We start from the raw sequence: 20564 nt of genomic DNA, 5'->3' as shown, positions 1-20564 counted from the left end.
ACTTCTGAAGTATAATTTTTTATTGTTTTTATATTTTTCAGTATATTTATTTTGTTTGTACAAAATAAAAAAATAATTTTTAACGATACAATAGTCTTAACATCGACAAAAATTCAACACAAAGTGACACGCAATGGAGAAAAATTTCAACATGGGATAGGTTAATATATTTTTTCGTACATAATCAGTTATCCGAAATATCGATTTTCCGGACAACCCCAGTCTTCAATTGATTTGGATAAACGACGCTCTACTATATTGGTAAAAGACATTAACAGAGCTGGCCCTACCATAGGGCGAACGAAGCAGCCGCTCCAGGCGCTAAGTCCTAGGGGCGCCTTAGTGGTAAAAAAATTAAAGGAAAAAATATATTTTTTCACTTTTCGATATTTTAATTGCAAGCGTGTGACCAGTATGTGAATGGCCTTATCTGTTGAGACGCTCGTAGTTCGAGTCCGTGGGCGAGGTTCCATCCCTGGGCGCCATAATAGGATCTCGCTCCATCCTAAAACTTGCCTCAGGCCGGCACTGGACATTAATATGGGTAAAAGGCATATTTATAAAACATAAAATTATTAAATAAAGATAAGGTTTATTCAATTTTTTTATGAAATAACTTAGTAAATATTAATTAGTTTTGGTAATTTTTTTCCTTAGCATTGTATATTTTATTTTTCTTAAATGTCAGTACTGGTTGTACCTGAGTCTTTCCATTTATTTGAGCTCCAGCAGACAATAGATTAAAACAGAATTAAAAAAGCAAAGAAAACAATGTAATTGTATAATACAGAGCATTATAAGGGTATATACATTAGAAGAATATAGAATCTCGTTTTAGCAGATCATAAAACAATGAATATCTAATAATAATGGATTTTTTTCCCTAGGTCCCACCAAATCAATGTAATTTTACCTACTTTTAGCAGTTCTGAAACTTGGAATAACTTGGAAAGATTATTTTTTAGCTCTACCTATTGTAAACTTCACAATTATTGTATTCAACAGTTATTGTATTCAATAGGCAGAAAAGCAGCACAAAAACAAACCAAGATAAATGAGTATTTTAATAAATTCTGAAATCAGTGAAGTGCTAATGAGCATAAGTAATTTGCCTCTTTTTGCACTTACAGTTTCCATCAGCTTTATCATAAACATGTACTGTACAGCATAATATATGATCTTGTAGCATACATATTTCTACAGAGTAAAGAATAGAGATCTCAAGAGACTGAATAATTTCAATTACTAGATTTCTTATATATAGGAGGTTGAAAAATGGAAATTTTTCCTTATAATGGATACTTTCCTGGGTGTGAGGGAAATCTGTTGTTCACAATATAATGGATTCTAGGAACAATGGATGATTTCCAGCAACCCAAGCAATTCATTAAAATGAGATTCTACTGTAAAATAATAAAAATGTGTGTAATAGAATCTATTCTTATGCCAATTTTATTTTAACTGATTGCATTCTATTGATATGTGATTTGGACCTTATTTCTGTTCTGTGCTTCATCAGCTAAGAACCATGCCACAGTAATTGAACTTCATTGGTGATTGACACAATATTTGTATAAAATCAGTGATCTCACTCTTTCTAATTAATAAGTCTCATTCATGCACCAAAAAGATGCTTAGCAGCTCTGCTACCAGATAGTAGTGTGCTGCTTGTAGTTGCAAGATTCAAAATAGCTTATTTAATTTACTAAATTAATATATTTCTTATTATTACAATCCTATTAATTTTATTTTATGTTTTAACTATTAAATGCTAAATTGTAGATAAATAATATATTAATGAAACTGGAAAATAATTAATAATTTTTTTTATAATTACAAATTTTCTAATATGTTATTTCAGATTGTTCAAAAAGGGACAATTTTTGCTCGAATGTTACCAGAACAAAAGTTACATTTAATAGAAGCTCTTCAAAATTTAGAGTATGCTATTTTGATGAGATTATAATATACTTTTATAGTTTTGTTAATTATTTATTAAATTTATTTGAATTTTATTTATAACTATCATACAGGAGTAATATGTTATATTTTTATTGATTATCTGACAGCCTGAGCAATATTGTTCTGTGCCCTTTGTGAAGTTAAATTTAATAATGAGACATAAGTAGTTACAAGTTGTTTATTTTGATTATTTATTAATTTTTTTCTTAATTTTAATGAATATCAAATTTATTTAAGTTTCTAAATAATATTTTTATTACATTTACATTTTATTAAAAATAGAATTATTTTAGCATTGTAATTTTATTATTTGTGAAAAGTATTTAAATAAATGTTTGTAAAAATTAGTTATTTACTATTTAAAAAAAAAAGAATTTAAATTTAATGGATTTATTATCTATACTTCATTCAAAAAAGGAAAATATTTATTTCATAAGACATGAATTTTCTTTAAAATTATATTATCTTTATTACTATCTTCAAATATATCTACATAAATTTAGGAAAGCATATAAGTGTTAATAATTTTTGAGAAATATTAAAATAATTAATTTAATGACAATGACATTAAAAATATGAAAACAAAGCTATATATATATATATATATTGACTCTGATTCTGATTTAAACCAATGATGGATCTAGAAGCATTATCATTAGGCTGAGGGAAGCCAAAGTGCCTGCCATCTGGGCCATTTTGATATAACTGTGAAATGATGTTAGGGTAGACAGAAAGGTTCAGGATGTCCAGACAGACCAAAAAGAGAAATGATCAGGGATACAAACTCATTTTCCAGTAACGCAATGCTCAATCACATGGCTAGGATTTTCAGGAATTTCTCTGTTATGTTGTCTTTCTTGGCCTGCCCAGTCTCCAGATTTGTTGCCCACATTTGTGGGACCAGATGGGATGCCAACTGTTGCCATTAAATACAAGAGATATGGAGTGGCAGTTGTAACATCTTTGATTTTTATTCTTTGTTATTTGTATTATAATCTTTTGTTGCAGGCATTATTTTTTTGGGAAGGATAACAGTTGTCTTGAGACATTTCCTTTTTTATATAAAATAAATAAATAAATAACGTCTGTGGACAAACTGTTGCAAATTAGCTTAAAGTATCTGTTTGCCTTCATATCTGATAATATTGTCACGTGTATCCAGGTAAAAGGTCATGCAAGGTACTAAAGGTTCTTTCAAATTGTACTGTTGTTTCATTGGAAATTGTCCCTTTGCTACAATATTTGTAATCACTTACTATCATTGTTGTTATATTTTTACATTAATAGTTTCATTCTTGGTGCATAACTGTTTTGTCAATGAATGCATATCATATTAAACTAGAGTAAGAAGTTTTAGCAAAGCATTAGATTGCAGAACTAAATCATTTTTCTAATTTCTTTGAACTATTTTTTGCAAAGTATTTCTTGTTCTCAAAATCAAATTGACATTGAAAAAAATTATTTCAAGATAAAGACAATGCAATATAATGAATGAAAAATTTAAATGAGTTTAATGAGCACACTTTTAATGCCCAGAAGAAATTCTTTTTGAATAGTATTAAAAGTCTTTCATTATGACATAATTTCCTCTAAAATATACATAGTTCTTAAACTTAATTGCCAAACTTTATATTTACATACTAATTTTTATAGTCATCAGGTAGGGATGTGTGGAGATGGAGCAAATGATTGTGGAGCATTAAAAGCAGCACATACTGGCGTTTCTTTATCAGTGGCTGAAGCTTCAGTAGCATCACCTTTTACATCCAGGGTACAGAATATTCAATGCATACCATTATTAATTAGGTAAGTTATTAAATGTAAATATCATTTTAGCAGTCAGTAAAAGTTAATTTTGTGAAAAATTGTTTTCTATTTGATCAATTTTACTTCAGAATTTTAGATAATATGAAAAAATTAATTATGTAATTTAAAATATTTATACTTCTATGCATTTGAAGCTAGAACTACTTAAAATGACTAAGACAAAACCTTTCACACTTTGTTTCTAGTGGTTTAATCACTAAGTACAAACGTTTTCAGCTGTTTTGAATGGCCTTCTTCAGGTACAATTAGGTCGGTTGGAACGTCGGTTAGCAGATATTCAAATGGTGTCACTGTTTACATAGGTTTCTTCTTACTAGTGACGTCATTGTTGATAACAAAGTTTAGACGATATTGATGTTGTTAATTATCTTTTGATATTAAAATTTAAGGTGTGTGAATGAAGAAGGCCATTCAAAATGGCCTAAAATGTTTGTACTTAGTGATTAAACTGCAGAAACAAAGTGTGAAAGGTTTTGTCTTAGTCATAAAATATTTATAATTATTTTACATTGTGTCTNTTCTTTTTTCCCTTACATGCACTTATTGTTGCTTAAATTGTAACTTTATTTATATTATTATTTATACAATTTTCAAAACAAGAAAAAAATTTGGAATAATTATATAGTCAAACCATATTATTACATTATTGGTTTATGCAAAGTCCATATTAATGCAAAGTAGAATTGCAGTCTAATGAACAGTGGAAGATAAGCATTCCAATGTTAAATTTTGTTAAATGTCAGTTAATAAATTTTGTTATATACCACCACTCCACATCAGGATATATGTACAACATAATTTATAACAGTTATAAATTTTGTTAATACAGAGTGCCAATTTTCAAGTCTCTTTCACTTTGTATTAATGGGATTTGATTGTATATAACTTTATTGATTAAAAAAATATATATTTATAATGGAAAATTATGTTTTAAATTATAAATTATTTTTTTCATTTGAATTTTTAAATTACAGTTTGATATATGACATTATCATTTATTGTAGTCGTGTACATTATGTGTAGTTGTGTAGTACATTTTTTATCATCAGATTATAAATACAGGCAGGAAATGATTTTTGAATGTAATGTGTTTCTAAAAACGTATTGTACATAAAAGTCAAATATCCAAAAACTGAACAGTAGATCTATGAATTTAAAGCAAGTTCCATTCCACAAAAACTAAGTACAGTACATTATTTCTATTTAGTTTATGATTAAATTTCTTATTAAAATAGGAAAGTTTCCTTTCTACTATGAATATTTTATAACTTTAATGCATGAAACATTACTTAAAATGTTAAGATAATAGATTAAACAGAAAAAAGACAATAAAAGTTAATTTTTATAAATAATTTTGATTTTACTGAAACCAAAACTGACAAAAAAATCTCACTGGTATAATGGCTCAAAACTTTTATTTGTTGGTTGAAAATGTATAAAAGTTCAAATTTGGCACACAAAAAATGATTTAGGGATATCAAAGTATCATGAATAAAATTCAACAAATAACATTTATAATCAGCACAAAAGAACTTTTAATCACCAATGTTTTCACCCAATTTTTATTGACCTTCAGACAACAGACAAAATCAAATGATATACAAAAATTAAATGATAGAATATAATGTAACTGTCTGTCTGAAAGTCGAATAATATAGGTGTATAATATATATATATATATATATAATTTGTAAAGTTAATCAACAAAAATTATTGAAAATATTTAAAAATAATTTTATAGCAAATTATTTATTAATGTTTGAAATTAAATTTTGTTATGAAATTTTTAGGAAATGTACATTCCATTTCGAAATGATGGAAAATATCATCTTGCTATGGAAGGTTCAACTTTTAATTTAATAAGAGATCATAGTGAACAGTTACTTCAAAAGGTATTTATTATTCTGTAAAATCTGTTTTGATTTAAACTCCATTTTCAATATTTGATGACTTCATGTTTGATGACTCCATTTTAAATAGAATATGAAACCAAAAAAAAAAAACACATACTTGAAAAATTATGAGTCAGATGTACATATGGCTGAAATATTTTTGAGACCTTTTGTCTAAGCTTCAAATTTTCTACTCTGAAGCTAAGACAAAAGGTCTCAAAAAACATTTCATCCAAACAAACTTTTGACTACTACAAATTTTTAAGTGTTTGTGTTTTGGGGTTTATCAAATATTTATTACTGTTGTTATTGTATTATTGCACCTTTTAATGAGTTTAATACTTGTTATTATTTTTAAAAAACTTGAACTTTGTAATATCTGCATCAATTTCATATAACAAATACTTTCATTTTTGAAAAATTAAAAACTACTAGAATACCTTCTGTAATGTGAGGAGCATATCCTGTAATAAGGGGATGCTAAATTAAAATATGTATCTGGATATTTCAGAATGTTAATGATAATATAAACAATTTCTATAAATCAAATATTTTTATTTTGAAAAGTGTTTTTTAATGTTAGAGAGGTTGCAGCCAAAGTTTTCATTTCTAAAATGTGAACGTTGGATTTCAGTGCCACCACCCTGTAAGCCTAGAAGTTTGACAATGGCATTTGGAACATTGAGCATGATTCCACTGACATTCAAAATGCCATTGTCAAACTTCTAGGCTTACAGGATGGCAGTGCTCAATGTTCACATTTTAGAGATGAAAACTTTGGCTGCAACTTCTCTATTATATCTTCATTCTCATTTATAGATTCCAACTATTGATGAGTCATAGCAAAACATTTTTATTTTGTTTGATTAAATAAATTTCTAATGATTTGAAATTATATTACTCATTCATGGATATAATTGATTCAGTTACATTTTAAAATTTTTATTTAAAGTACTTTAAAACATTTTTTAAAATATTTGAAAAGCTCCATTTTCTAACTTTTTATCAGTTTTCAAATATTACTCATGTTGTTTTCTGTTGTGCAAATAGTTAAAATTTAAAATCAGTAAAATTTTCAATCTCTAGGTGTCATAATTGACAATGTGCTTGTTTATGATATTTTTAAGTTTAAATCCTATTTTGAGATCTGTTTTCAAAATAAGTCTGAAAACATATTAAAAAACCAGGTTTTGAGATCTGTTTGGTAAACTTCCTGTTCAAGGTATTTCTAAATAATTCAATCAAATTAAAATTTATTTAATTATATTAAATTCCCTATCAATAGACCAGCCACACGTCAAGATTTAGGCATGAGATTTGCAGTACTGGAGTAAATGTCACAGTCTTATCCTGACATTCTTATCTTTGAATTTCACAGTTTTGCTTTTATGGTAAAAAAAATGAGTGATGCATTTTCTAATTTGTCCTACTTACACTAATTAATACTGGAGTGGAAATACAGCAACAAACCTTCTTTGAAATACCTTCTAAACAATTCTCAAGTAGCTTATTATTTTGATAACAACTAATGTTTTCGATCCTCAGCTGGATCTTCTTCAGGTTGAACATAAATGTTGCATTTTAAAAAATGTTCCATTAATCAAACATGTCTCCAGGTTAAATTAGCTGTGTGATGTCATTGTTATAAAGTGGGATACAAGATATTTAACTAAAGATTGATACTCATGCCAAATATTGTATAGTAGGATGGAGAGTTGATATCAAAAGTACTTGCGATAAAAAAGCACTTATAACGCCAAATTCAGTGAACTCTTCATCCTACTATAAGATATTAAACCCATTTCAAACCATTAGTTCTTTAAACTTTTAAAATTGGAGTACATAGCTCCACAGCACTCTCTCTATAAAAGAGATTGGTTGAACATAATTATGATATCAGCCACAACAAGCTCACCACCACCTTGGCTATTTATGCCTCATATAATGATATCCAGGCTGATCTACAGAATGCCACCATCATTAAGAGAGCCAAACAATTGGAAAACATTAGGGCTTTAGAATCACTGTAAATTTATAAAGCTGGAAAACAAAGGAGAAACATTAATTTTAAAGATGAAAAACGTTTGTCCTACACATGGCAGATATTATGTTAAACCACATCCAGGCCCTTTAATAACATCAAAATTAAAACATTTTAAAAATTTTTAAAAGTTTAAAGAAATAATGGTTTGAAATGGGTTTAATATCTTGTATCTTGCTTTATAACAATGACATCACACTGCTAATTTAAATTAATAACCTGGAGCCTCATTCGATTATTGGAGCATTTTAAAAAATGCAACGTTTATGTTCAATCTGAAGAAGATCCAGCTGAGGATCAAAAATGTTAGTTGTTATCAAAATAGTAAGCTACTGGAGAATTGTTTAGAAGGTACTTCAAAGAAGGTTTGGTGTTATTTTATCCTAATTTAATTTTACCATGTCTTATAAAACTTAATTATAGCTTATTCATGAATCTTGGCCAGGCTATAAAAATGTGCAAGGTCCAATGTATTTACTCAGTGAAGAGAACAGATTGTTGACAAATCTTTGAAAAAATGACTATGCATTACTAAAAAGGGGCTCTTGAAGTTTTTAAATGTTCAGAGTTTTATTTCCTGGTTAAGATATGTGAAGTGATCTGTACAGATAAATACAGTAGAGCGTCATTTATCCGAAACGTCAATTATCCGAAAGAATTCCAGTCGGCAAATTTAAATTTTCGCCAGCGCTGTGGCGCTGCAATCTTTGGCTATGTCTTGGGCTACTCAAATATTTTAGGTCTTTGATGCTAAATTAACTTCTGAAGTATAATTTTTTATTGTTTTATATTTTTCAGTATATTTATTTTGTTTGTACAAAATAAAAAAATAATTTTTAACGATACAATAGTCTTAACATCGACAAAAATTCAACACAAAGTGACACGCAATGGAGAAAAATTTCAACATGGGATAGGTTAATATATTTTTTCGTACATAATCAGTTATCCGAAATATCGATTTTCCGGACAACCCCAGTCTTCAATTGATTTGGATAAACGACGCTCTACTATATTGGTAAAAGACATTAACAGAGCTGGCCCTACCATAGGGCGAACGAAGCAGCCGCTCCAGGCGCTAAGTCCTAGGGGCGCCTTAGTGGTAAAAAAATTAAAGGAAAAAATATATTTTTTCACTTTTCGATATTTTAATTGCAAGCGTGTGACCAGTATGTGAATGGCCTTATCTGTTGAGACGCTCGTAGTTCGAGTCCGTGGGCGAGGTTCCATCCCTGGGCGCCATAATAGGATCTCGCTCCATCCTAAAACTTGCCTCAGGCCGGCACTGGACATTAATATGGGTAAAAGGCATATTTATAAAACATAAAATTATTAAATAAAGATAAGGTTTATTCAATTTTTTTATGAAATAACTTAGTAAATATTAATTAGTTTTGGTAATTTTTTTCCTTAGCATTGTATATTTTATTTTTCTTAAATGTCAGTACTGGTTGTACCTGAGTCTTTCCATTTATTTGAGCTCCAGCAGACAATAGATTAAAACAGAATTAAAAAAGCAAAGAAAACAATGTAATTGTATAATACAGAGCATTATAAGGGTATATACATTAGAAGAATATAGAATCTCGTTTTAGCAGATCATAAAACAATGAATATCTAATAATAATGGATTTTTTTCCCTAGGTCCCACCAAATCAATGTAATTTTACCTACTTTTAGCAGTTCTGAAACTTGGAATAACTTGGAAAGATTATTTTTTAGCTCTACCTATTGTAAACTTCACAATTATTGTATTCAACAGTTATTGTATTCAATAGGCAGAAAAGCAGCACAAAAACAAACCAAGATAAATGAGTATTTTAATAAATTCTGAAATCAGTGAAGTGCTAATGAGCATAAGTAATTTGCCTCTTTTTGCACTTACAGTTTCCATCAGCTTTATCATAAACATGTACTGTACAGCATAATATATGATCTTGTAGCATACATATTTCTACAGAGTAAAGAATAGAGATCTCAAGAGACTGAATAATTTCAATTACTAGATTTCTTATATATAGGAGGTTGAAAAATGGAAATTTTTCCTTATAATGGATACTTTCCTGGGTGTGAGGGAAATCTGTTGTTCACAATATAATGGATTCTAGGAACAATGGATGATTTCCAGCAACCCAAGCAATTCATTAAAATGAGATTCTACTGTAAAATAATAAAAATGTGTGTAATAGAATCTATTCTTATGCCAATTTTATTTTAACTGATTGCATTCTATTGATATGTGATTTGGACCTTATTTCTGTTCTGTGCTTCATCAGCTAAGAACCATGCCACAGTAATTGAACTTCATTGGTGATTGACACAATATTTGTATAAAATCAGTGATCTCACTCTTTCTAATTAATAAGTCTCATTCATGCACCAAAAAGATGCTTAGCAGCTCTGCTACCAGATAGTAGTGTGCTGCTTGTAGTTGCAAGATTCAAAATAGCTTATTTAATTTACTAAATTAATATATTTCTTATTATTACAATCCTATTAATTTTATTTTATGTTTTAACTATTAAATGCTAAATTGTAGATAAATAATATATTAATGAAACTGGAAAATAATTAATAATTTTTTTTATAATTACAAATTTTCTAATATGTTATTTCAGATTGTTCAAAAAGGGACAATTTTTGCTCGAATGTTACCAGAACAAAAGTTACATTTAATAGAAGCTCTTCAAAATTTAGAGTATGCTATTTTGATGAGATTATAATATACTTTTATAGTTTTGTTAATTATTTATTAAATTTATTTGAATTTTATTTATAACTATCATACAGGAGTAATATGTTATATTTTTATTGATTATCTGACAGCCTGAGCAATATTGTTCTGTGCCCTTTGTGAAGTTAAATTTAATAATGAGACATAAGTAGTTACAAGTTGTTTATTTTGATTATTTATTAATTTTTTTCTTAATTTTAATGAATATCAAATTTATTTAAGTTTCTAAATAATATTTTTATTACATTTACATTTTATTAAAAATAGAATTATTTTAGCATTGTAATTTTATTATTTGTGAAAAGTATTTAAATAAATGTTTGTAAAAATTAGTTATTTACTATTTAAAAAAAAAAGAATTTAAATTTAATGGATTTATTATCTATACTTCATTCAAAAAAGGAAAATATTTATTTCATAAGACATGAATTTTCTTTAAAATTATATTATCTTTATTACTATCTTCAAATATATCTACATAAATTTAGGAAAGCATATAAGTGTTAATAATTTTTGAGAAATATTAAAATAATTAATTTAATGACAATGACATTAAAAATATGAAAACAAAGCTATATATATATATATATTGACTCTGATTCTGATTTAAACCAATGATGGATCTAGAAGCATTATCATTAGGCTGAGGGAAGCCAAAGTGCCTGCCATCTGGGCCATTTTGATATAACTGTGAAATGATGTTAGGGTAGACAGAAAGGTTCAGGATGTCCAGACAGACCAAAAAGAGAAATGATCAGGGATACAAACTCATTTTCCAGTAACGCAATGCTCAATCACATGGCTAGGATTTTCAGGAATTTCTCTGTTATGTTGTCTTTCTTGGCCTGCCCAGTCTCCAGATTTGTTGCCCACATTTGTGGGACCAGATGGGATGCCAACTGTTGCCATTAAATACAAGAGATATGGAGTGGCAGTTGTAACATCTTTGATTTTTATTCTTTGTTATTTGTATTATAATCTTTTGTTGCAGGCATTATTTTTTTGGGAAGGATAACAGTTGTCTTGAGACATTTCCTTTTTTATATAAAATAAATAAATAAATAACGTCTGTGGACAAACTGTTGCAAATTAGCTTAAAGTATCTGTTTGCCTTCATATCTGATAATATTGTCACGTGTATCCAGGTAAAAGGTCATGCAAGGTACTAAAGGTTCTTTCAAATTGTACTGTTGTTTCATTGGAAATTGTCCCTTTGCTACAATATTTGTAATCACTTACTATCATTGTTGTTATATTTTTACATTAATAGTTTCATTCTTGGTGCATAACTGTTTTGTCAATGAATGCATATCATATTAAACTAGAGTAAGAAGTTTTAGCAAAGCATTAGATTGCAGAACTAAATCATTTTTCTAATTTCTTTGAACTATTTTTTGCAAAGTATTTCTTGTTCTCAAAATCAAATTGACATTGAAAAAAATTATTTCAAGATAAAGACAATGCAATATAATGAATGAAAAATTTAAATGAGTTTAATGAGCACACTTTTAATGCCCAGAAGAAATTCTTTTTGAATAGTATTAAAAGTCTTTCATTATGACATAATTTCCTCTAAAATATACATAGTTCTTAAACTTAATTGCCAAACTTTATATTTACATACTAATTTTTATAGTCATCAGGTAGGGATGTGTGGAGATGGAGCAAATGATTGTGGAGCATTAAAAGCAGCACATACTGGCGTTTCTTTATCAGTGGCTGAAGCTTCAGTAGCATCACCTTTTACATCCAGGGTACAGAATATTCAATGCATACCATTATTAATTAGGTAAGTTATTAAATGTAAATATCATTTTAGCAGTCAGTAAAAGTTAATTTTGTGAAAAATTGTTTTCTATTTGATCAATTTTACTTCAGAATTTTAGATAATATGAAAAAATTAATTATGTAATTTAAAATATTTATACTTCTATGCATTTGAAGCTAGAACTACTTAAAATGACTAAGACAAAACCTTTCACACTTTGTTTCTAGTGGTTTAATCACTAAGTACAAACGTTTTCAGCTGTTTTGAATGGCCTTCTTCAGGTACAATTAGGTCGGTTGGAACGTCGGTTAGCAGATATTCAAATGGTGTCACTGTTTACATAGGTTTCTTCTTACTAGTGACGTCATTGTTGATAACAAAGTTTAGACGATATTGATGTTGTTAATTATCTTTTGATATTAAAATTTAAGGTGTGTGAATGAAGAAGGCCATTCAAAATGGCCTAAAATGTTTGTACTTAGTGATTAAACTGCAGAAACAAAGTGTGAAAGGTTTTGTCTTAGTCATAAAATATTTATAATTATTTTACATTGTGTCTATAAAAATAATTTTCATGCTTATAGCTTTGTTTTAAAATATTAAGAAAATTATATATTTTTAATATTTTCATTAAAAATTATTTAAACTATTTTATGATTATGAAAAAAAAAAAATTTAACAGTTAATTAGAAATAGAATTACAATTCTAAACCAAGTGTTTATTAAAAACTCAATTTTGAGTTCGAAGTCCAAGAATTACAATTATTTGAAAGATCTCTACACCATGCTAATCTATTGTAAAGAATTAAATTATAGATTTACTAGACTTTCAAATACCATAATATAAAATAGCCAATCAATTGATTTTTAAAATTTTCAATTAAAAAATTTAATTAACAGTATATTTTTGGGCATATAATCTGTGGGTCACCTATGTTTAAAAGACAATTTGAAGAGGGTATATGTTTTGTGATGAGGTGAATTGTATACCAGTTTTAATTTGTGATTACAAACTCATGCCTGCAGAGTAATAGCTGCTCCTTGTGCACAGGGTATACAAATTTCTTATTTTCATTATAGCAATATTTTATGGGGTTATGCCATCATGGGTTATACACGGCCTTGGGATACACACATGAAAATACAGTAACTAAAACTGTCCTTTTCAATAATAGCATTGTCTTAAAGGAAACATTATCTAATTCTTAATTACTGTAAAATTTTACAGTACTTAAAGTAAAATTTCAAAGTGGAAAGTTACACAAGTAATACTTTTACGTACATAATTTGGTGACTTTGTAGAAAAAATTTTAGTAGTTGGTATACAGTGACGTAAAGATTTACATTAAATAACAGGGAATACATTTACTATTACCATGATAATTACAGGAATGCAAACATAGATTACACCGTGCTAGTCCAATATCTTGATGTCTTGAATGAAGGCTTTGGAGATGTGTTTGTTTTCCCTGAAGACCCAAAGCTTACAGGGCCAGAGCTCATTCCTGTTGTGTATTTCATTTGTGAGTCCCTTTCATTGGCTTGAGTAAATAGGGCAGTGAAAGAGAATGTGCAGTGGGTCTTCCTGGGGCCGTATTCTGGTCGCTGTCTCTGGTCTCTCACAAGCCAGTCGCTGATTGGCTAATTATTTGGATTAGCCAATCAGTGACCGGCTTATGAGAGACGAGAGACCAGAGACAGTGATCAGAATATGGCCCCTGTTCTTTGAGAGGACATGGGCAGAGTCCATCAGTTTTATTCAGAAACTTTTTCAGGTAACTGCGAAAGTTTCCATGCCCTGTATACATCTGTGTAGTTGAGAAGGAGAGAATCAGGTGTTTATAACTGCGACTGTTTCACACTAGGAATAAATTGGTGGGTGAGCCTACCTGTTGTACCAGTGTCCCACCTGTCTTGCCAATGTTTCCAGGAGTAGTCTCTGATTTGGTTGTGAAGCCATTTAGAGGAAATAGCACTGAAAGAATAGTGAGTGATCCTTTCTGGAGCGGTGCGGGCCAGCAAGTCTGCTCTCTTGTTGCCAGCATTATCAGCATGACGTTTCACCCAGTGGAGCCTGATGTTGATGTTACTGCGTAAATGAATTATAATGTTGATGCTTTGGTAGACCGTTGGTGCTGTTCAGCTTTTTCAGTTGCTGGAGTGCAACATGGCTATCGCTAAGAATGGTGATGTTCTTTGTGTTGTGTTGATGAATGTTGTTCAAAGTTCACTGTAGGGCATGGAATATGGCTAGTGACTTTGCTTGGTTAACAGTGCAGTGATTGCCAAGCTTGTACTGCACCTGGTATAAATTCGTTTTGTTGTAGGTGACCACCATTGAGCACCCAATGCCTTTGTCAGACTTGGAGCCATCCGTGAAGATGTGGATCCTGTGGGGTGTCATTTCCCTGAAGATTAATTTGAGCATCGATAGAAGTTTTTGGGTGGAATGCATGCGGACGAGGGAGGTAGTCCAAGCTGTGCTGCTCAATGTGGTTGGCAAGCAAAGCTGCTTCCGTATAGACCCCAATTCCTGTGGTGATGTTGTCAAATTCCTGCCTACTGATTTGGTGAGTTGCCATCTTGTAATGATAATACTTCCAGACTCTTTCTTTTACTATAAGATCAATGGGGATGATGTTAGCGATGGCAAGTAAGGCATCAGTTGGTGCGGCTTTGTAGGTTTTCGTGATGGAGATTGCAGAAAGTCTCTGGGCCGATTGCAGTTTTCTTTTGATGTGGGTTTTCCTCACGGAGTTTCCCCATAGTTCTGTGCCATAGAGTAATATTGGTTCCACAACTGCAGTGTATAGGAGTCTAGAAGTCTCACTCCCATAATCCCAGCGGTTCCTGGCGATGGAATAAAGGGAATGAAAACTGTGATAGCTTTTTCATAGGTATAGTGGACATGGTCCTGCCATGTTAGTCTGTTGTCCAGAATGATGCCCAAGTACTTGACGGCTTTCTTGTTTTTAATCCATATTCCGTCTATTCTGATAGTGGGTCTTTTCTGGAGAGGAGTGTTGCGGGAAAAGAGAATGCATTCACACTTCTCATATTTTATTTTTAGTTTCCTGTTGGTGCTTCAGTGAGAAATTTTCTTTAGTATGTCATTGGCCCTGTCTTAAGAACCTCTTGGTTCCTATGCGAGATGGCCACTATAGTGTCGTCTGCATAACCTTATATCCTGCACGTGTATTCTGTGGAAAAGGTGGAGCTGAGCTCCAGCAGGCTATTATACATGAGGTTCCAGAGTAAGGGGCCCGACCAGGAGCCTTGGGGACACCCTCTAGTTACATCTTTCTTGCAGTAGTGATTGTTGGCTGTGGAAGTGATGATCTGCCTGTTTGAGAGATAGCTCCTATAGAGATTGAAAAGATTTCTGGGGCACCCTGTGTCAGTTAGTGCTTTTAAGATGGCCGGCCACCACGAGTGATCAAAAGCACCTTGAAAGTCTATTGTAATCACCATGATATCTCCCCTCTTGATTTGGCCTCTCGGATGTACTTTATAATGGAGTCTAAGGCCTTGATGGTGCTTCTGCCTTTCCTGAAGCCGTGTTGGTTGGTATTGATTTTGTTCCCCACTTCACAGTAGTGCTGCACCCTGTTTACCATGAGGGCATCCAATACTTCCCCAATCTTTGGCAAGAGCGAAATAGGTCTATAGTCCAATGAGTTTGTTGGTTGGTTGCACTTGGGAATCAATTTGATGGAGGCCACTTTCCATGAGCTGGGGAAAAGGCCTAGCTGGAGGCACTTTTTGAATACTAGATGGAAAGTGGTGGGGATGGCTTCGTAGGCCATTTTGGGTGAAATTGAATCCGGGCCTGGTGCTTTCCTGAGTTTAAGATGGTTGAATTCCCTCACAACCTCCTGGGCTGTAAAAGGGGCTTCATCTGTGGTGGACAAATTTTCATTGCAGTGATAGTGGATGTTGGCTTGGTAGTTGTTATCCTGTGTTGGGTCGTCAGTTGGGAATAAGTTTCGTAGTATCTGGGAGTAAGTGTTGTAAATGGAGGTGCTGAGGTTGCTAATGTTCTGGTTGAGAGTACCAGGGATCCTAGTGTTCTTGATTTTGCCCCTGGCGATATAGTACAGAGTGGACCAGGGCCTTGAGTTACCTATGCTCGAGCAGAAATCTTGCCAGGAGTTGGTGTGAGTTCAATTAATTGCAGTTTTGTAGTTCCTGAAGAGGGTTAGGTAATGCTGTCTGAGATTTTCTTTTGTGTTCTTTTCTCTCTCCTGTAACTGTTCCTGGCTTTCCTTAAAAACCTTCTCTGGTTTGAGAGCTCTTGAGTCCATCAGGGAGCAGAGAGCCTGGCAGTTTTAACTTTGGTTGTGGCATGATAGGCAATATGAATGATTTTTTGAAGGTCGTCAATGATGGTAGTTAGCTCTTCGGTGTTTGTGATATCGGTGATAGGGCCACAATGCCAGTTTTGTTTTATGTGGCTTTGAAATTGCTCCCAGTCAGTTTTCTGAACAATATGCACATTCTTCCTTAAGCTTGGAGTGCCTATGATACTTTTAATGTACTTGTGATTACTAACAGAGTGCTCTGCTAGTGTGGAACAGGAGTGTAAGAGCCGGGAGGTTGCCCGTTTAGCCAAACAAAGGTCCACCCAGCCCTCACCAGTCATACAGGAGTAGGTGGGAAGGATGCTGGTGTTCTGAGATTGAAAGTTCAGTAAGTTCATAAACTCAGTAACCTTGTAACCTCTGGGATCCTCTATTGGACTGTACCACAGAGCGGACTTGGCATTGAAGTCCCTGGCAATTAAGACAGGGTGGTTGTTGAGTTGCTGGATGGTAGTTTGAAGACAGTCCAGTGGGATGTTGATGTCCTCAGAAGGGGCACAGTAGAAAGAGACGATTATAATCAGATTGCCACCAACATTGATGAGAGTTGTTGTGTAATAGTAGGTACTGGTACTATGGTGGACCAGAAGTTGGGCGTCAATGTTCTTGTTCATAATAATGACCCTAGTGAGAGGGGTGTCGTGACCATTGGTATAGTAAAGAGTGTTGTAGTTGCCAAAGAGAGCAATCTTCTGTTTGAAGCAATAGGGCTCTTGCACCACTAGTAAGTCAGCCTGATGATTAATGGCAGTTTGGAGGGCTTCGGTTGTGGCTGCCTTAGACCTTTGCAGATTAATTTGTAGTAGTGTTATATTATGTTTGATAAGCCTAGTATCCATAATTGGTCTTTTTGATAGCTTGCTCCTTTAATCTGAGGATTTGCGGACAGTAAGGATCAAAGGCATTGTGATTGGTTGGTATTCTTTTGTCGGATTGCAAGTCTTTGTTATAGGTCTTACAATTTATACAACAGAGAGGCTGATCTTTTCGGTTGCATTCTTTAAAATGGTGACCCTTTGAGCAGTGGCTACAATGTTGGCTTGCAGGGCACTCCTGTGCTATATGATTAACTCCACAGCAGTTATAACACCTAGTGATGTGAAGGAAATCATCAACCTTGATATTTGTCCAGGATATAGCTAAGTGCCTGAGTTTAATGAGTTCCTTTCTGACTTTTGGAGTTGTCACTTGGGGGTAACCCAAGCGAAACCTGAGAAACCAGGGAAAAAAGCCACCGAATTAGGGTCAGAAAAGACAAAGAAAGCCAACCATATAGCAAACAGAGAAATAAATTACACAAAATAAATTGTGGCTATGTGTTGATTCATGCAACACATCCAAACATGTAAGCTGAACAATAGTGTGGGGGGAGTGAGTAATCAAGAATTGCGTGGCACTCAAACAAAAGATGAATCGACGCGATTTGAAAATCATGTAACTTCGGGTTTGCGTAAATCGAGGTATTACTGTATATTTGTTTTATGTATAAAAGAAAAGATATAAAATCTGTTCATTTCATAATTTAATGCATATTCCAGAATATTTTGCTTTACTTGAAGGATTAAATGTAAAAAAGTTATATGTTTTCTACTTTACATATATATTCTTATGATCACATTGGGAAAGTGTACAATAAAATAGAAAGTACTAGGGCTTTAAATAGTTTAAATCGATTTCTTAGATCAGATATTTTTATCCTAGACAATATATAAACTAGATATTTTTACAATGCATTAGTGTGGTATATATTAAATGCTCTTTAAATTCATTATTTCAGGTAAACACAATTCCTAAATATATTATCTTCAGAACAACTTGTAATTGAATCTTTTAACGATAAAAATTTCTTTTCCAGCTGTTTTAACATTGTTTGGGCTGCAATTTGAAAAAATTGGAGACCTATAAATTTCCATTGTCTTCTGTCTGTCTGTCCTTCCTTAATCTTGAGAATAGTGTTTGATAGATGAAAGTCAAGACCAGATATGGAAAGCTTAGGGGCAGGAGGCCCCAATTAACTATATAGAAACTTTTGGTTTAGACCAGAAGTCACATGATTTCATTTCAAAAAGTTCCCCCATAATGTAGTTACATAGATGACTAGCATGACTCTGTTGTTATTAGAAGTATGATGTATAGGGATAAGACACTACTAATTTGAAATTGAGAGCATATAGTTTAAATTAAATAAATTAAAACTATGATTAAAAATTGCAACCTGGCATTGTCACAATGTCACAATAAGTATCACGGTTTGCAGTTTTTGAGGGTTTATTTTAGATTTTATTAATATCAGACAATTAATTTATATTTTAAAGCTAAATAGGAGCAAAATAACATTATATCATCAATGTAAATTAAACAAGGAATTCCTCTGATCAATAATCCTTGTGATTTTTTAGTAAAAATATAATCAAAATCATAAATATAATGGTTAAATAACATAGGTGATAGAGGGTCTTCCTGTAATAGATCTCTATTAATAGTAAAAGGAGGAAATTCTTTACTACCTTGATTAACTGTAACTTTATAATTAGTAAATAGTTCTTGAATAAATTTAAGAAAAACAATATCAGCTTTATCTTTCTGTAATTTTTCACACAAATTCAAAACTAATGAGTAAGATTGAATTTACTTATGCTTTCTCAATGTCTATGAATACTTTAATGTCTTTTATACCAATATACTTGCAATATCATATGTAAAACATATAGCATTGGACCATGCCTTTTTAACTTATATAAGTGAATTGATATAGAGATAAAAAATTATTGACATTAGTCAAATCTTTGAATGAATTCACCAAAATTAATTTAAATAATTCATTAAATTGATTAAAGCGCAATTGGTCTATAATCAGTATGATTAGACTCTTCTTTGCCCGATTAGTCTAGAATCGGTTAATTTTATAGAAGAAAACCTTTCGAACAGCCTTAGTCCGTAAAGTTCCCACCTATCGGGATGCGATTGGCTCATTCCTACAACGTAATTTTTGGTTAGCGTGGAACGTATCTAAGCGTTATAGGGGGGTCTACTGTACAGGGTGTTAAAAGAATGTATTTAGCATTTATATAGTAGATAGTACACATGTTTTTAATAACAACTTTAACTGGAAAAAGCATTAAAAGAAACAACAAAACCTTTAAATACAATACTGGCAGAGTAAAAATACACATCCTACATGTCCTGGAATTGAAGTGTTCCAGTCTCTTTTGGAAGTAACTCATTTTGACATGGATTTTATTCCAAAGTGCCTGGCAACCCCATTTTTGACATTTCAAATCATAAAAATGATAGATTAATAATCATTATTTTCTTAGAATTTAAATTTGATTAAAAAGATATATAAAAGATATTTATTTATTTCTTTCTTTAGGATGGTCAAAAACCATCAGAAGGAGCTTATGTTATGATTGATATTGTAATGAACTTATTACCACCAATTTTATGTAAGTGAATTGTCGTTACATGATTTCTTATTGTTTTGTACTGCTTTCAGCAGTATTGATGATGTTTTGGGTCAGTATTTACTAATATGTTATATGTTTAATAATAATTTTAATAATAATTTTGTTACTTGTTACATGAACTTTATAACTTAAACTTTTACAGCTAAATAATTACTTTTAGTTATATAAAATTCTTAAACTTTTTTATGAATTTTATATAGCTAAAAGTAATTATTTAGCTGTAAAAGACACTTTTATTAAAACTGGAGTTAGTTTAAAGTAAGCCACACCTTTCACAACCTACTTCTTTGGAACTCTTAGTTTAAATATTCAAATTTTATCCATTAATAATCCATTTTCATTGGCTTCTAAAAGGGGTCAAAACATTTGTTTTAATAAAGAGGCATGGTGCAGGAAAAGGTGTGGAAGATGTGGTTTACTTCTAGCTGTAAAAGTTTGAGTTATTAAAAAATAATAATAAATTTATTATTCATTAAAAATATATAAATAGCTTTATTTATTTCATTTAGAAA

At 31.2% G+C, this 20564-nt stretch overlaps 1 protein-coding gene and 1 long non-coding RNA gene across 2 annotated transcripts in view; both read left to right on the top strand.

Annotated features, from left to right (window-relative positions):
• The window catches only part of LOC111616116 (probable cation-transporting ATPase 13A3), a 50673-nt gene extending 35584 nt beyond the window's left edge, over positions 1–15089 (top strand). Inside the window, exons 7-10 of the mRNA XM_023357542.1 lie at positions 5580–5681; positions 10341–10420; positions 12093–12245; positions 14552–15089. Of these exons, the coding sequence (XP_023213310.1) occupies positions 5580–5681; positions 10341–10420; positions 12093–12245; positions 14552–14555 (339 nt within the window). The 3' untranslated portion in view covers positions 14556–15089. The remainder of the gene's footprint in view (positions 1–5579; positions 5682–10340; positions 10421–12092; positions 12246–14551) is intronic.
• On the top strand, positions 1843–3668 carry LOC111616117. The gene is made up of 2 exons (XR_002755191.1): positions 1843–1941; positions 3616–3668. It is a non-coding gene; the product is annotated as an uncharacterized LOC111616117 (long non-coding RNA).
• Positions 15090–20564: the final 5475 nt, after the last annotated feature.

The sequence above is a fragment of the Centruroides sculpturatus genome, unplaced genomic scaffold (genome assembly GCF_000671375.1).
Source record: "Centruroides sculpturatus isolate CEXI.00-Female unplaced genomic scaffold, Cexi_2.0 scaffold2069, whole genome shotgun sequence".
Taxonomy (NCBI): domain Eukaryota; kingdom Metazoa; phylum Arthropoda; class Arachnida; order Scorpiones; family Buthidae; genus Centruroides; species Centruroides sculpturatus.
This window is presented reverse-complemented; position numbering and strand designations above follow the sequence as displayed.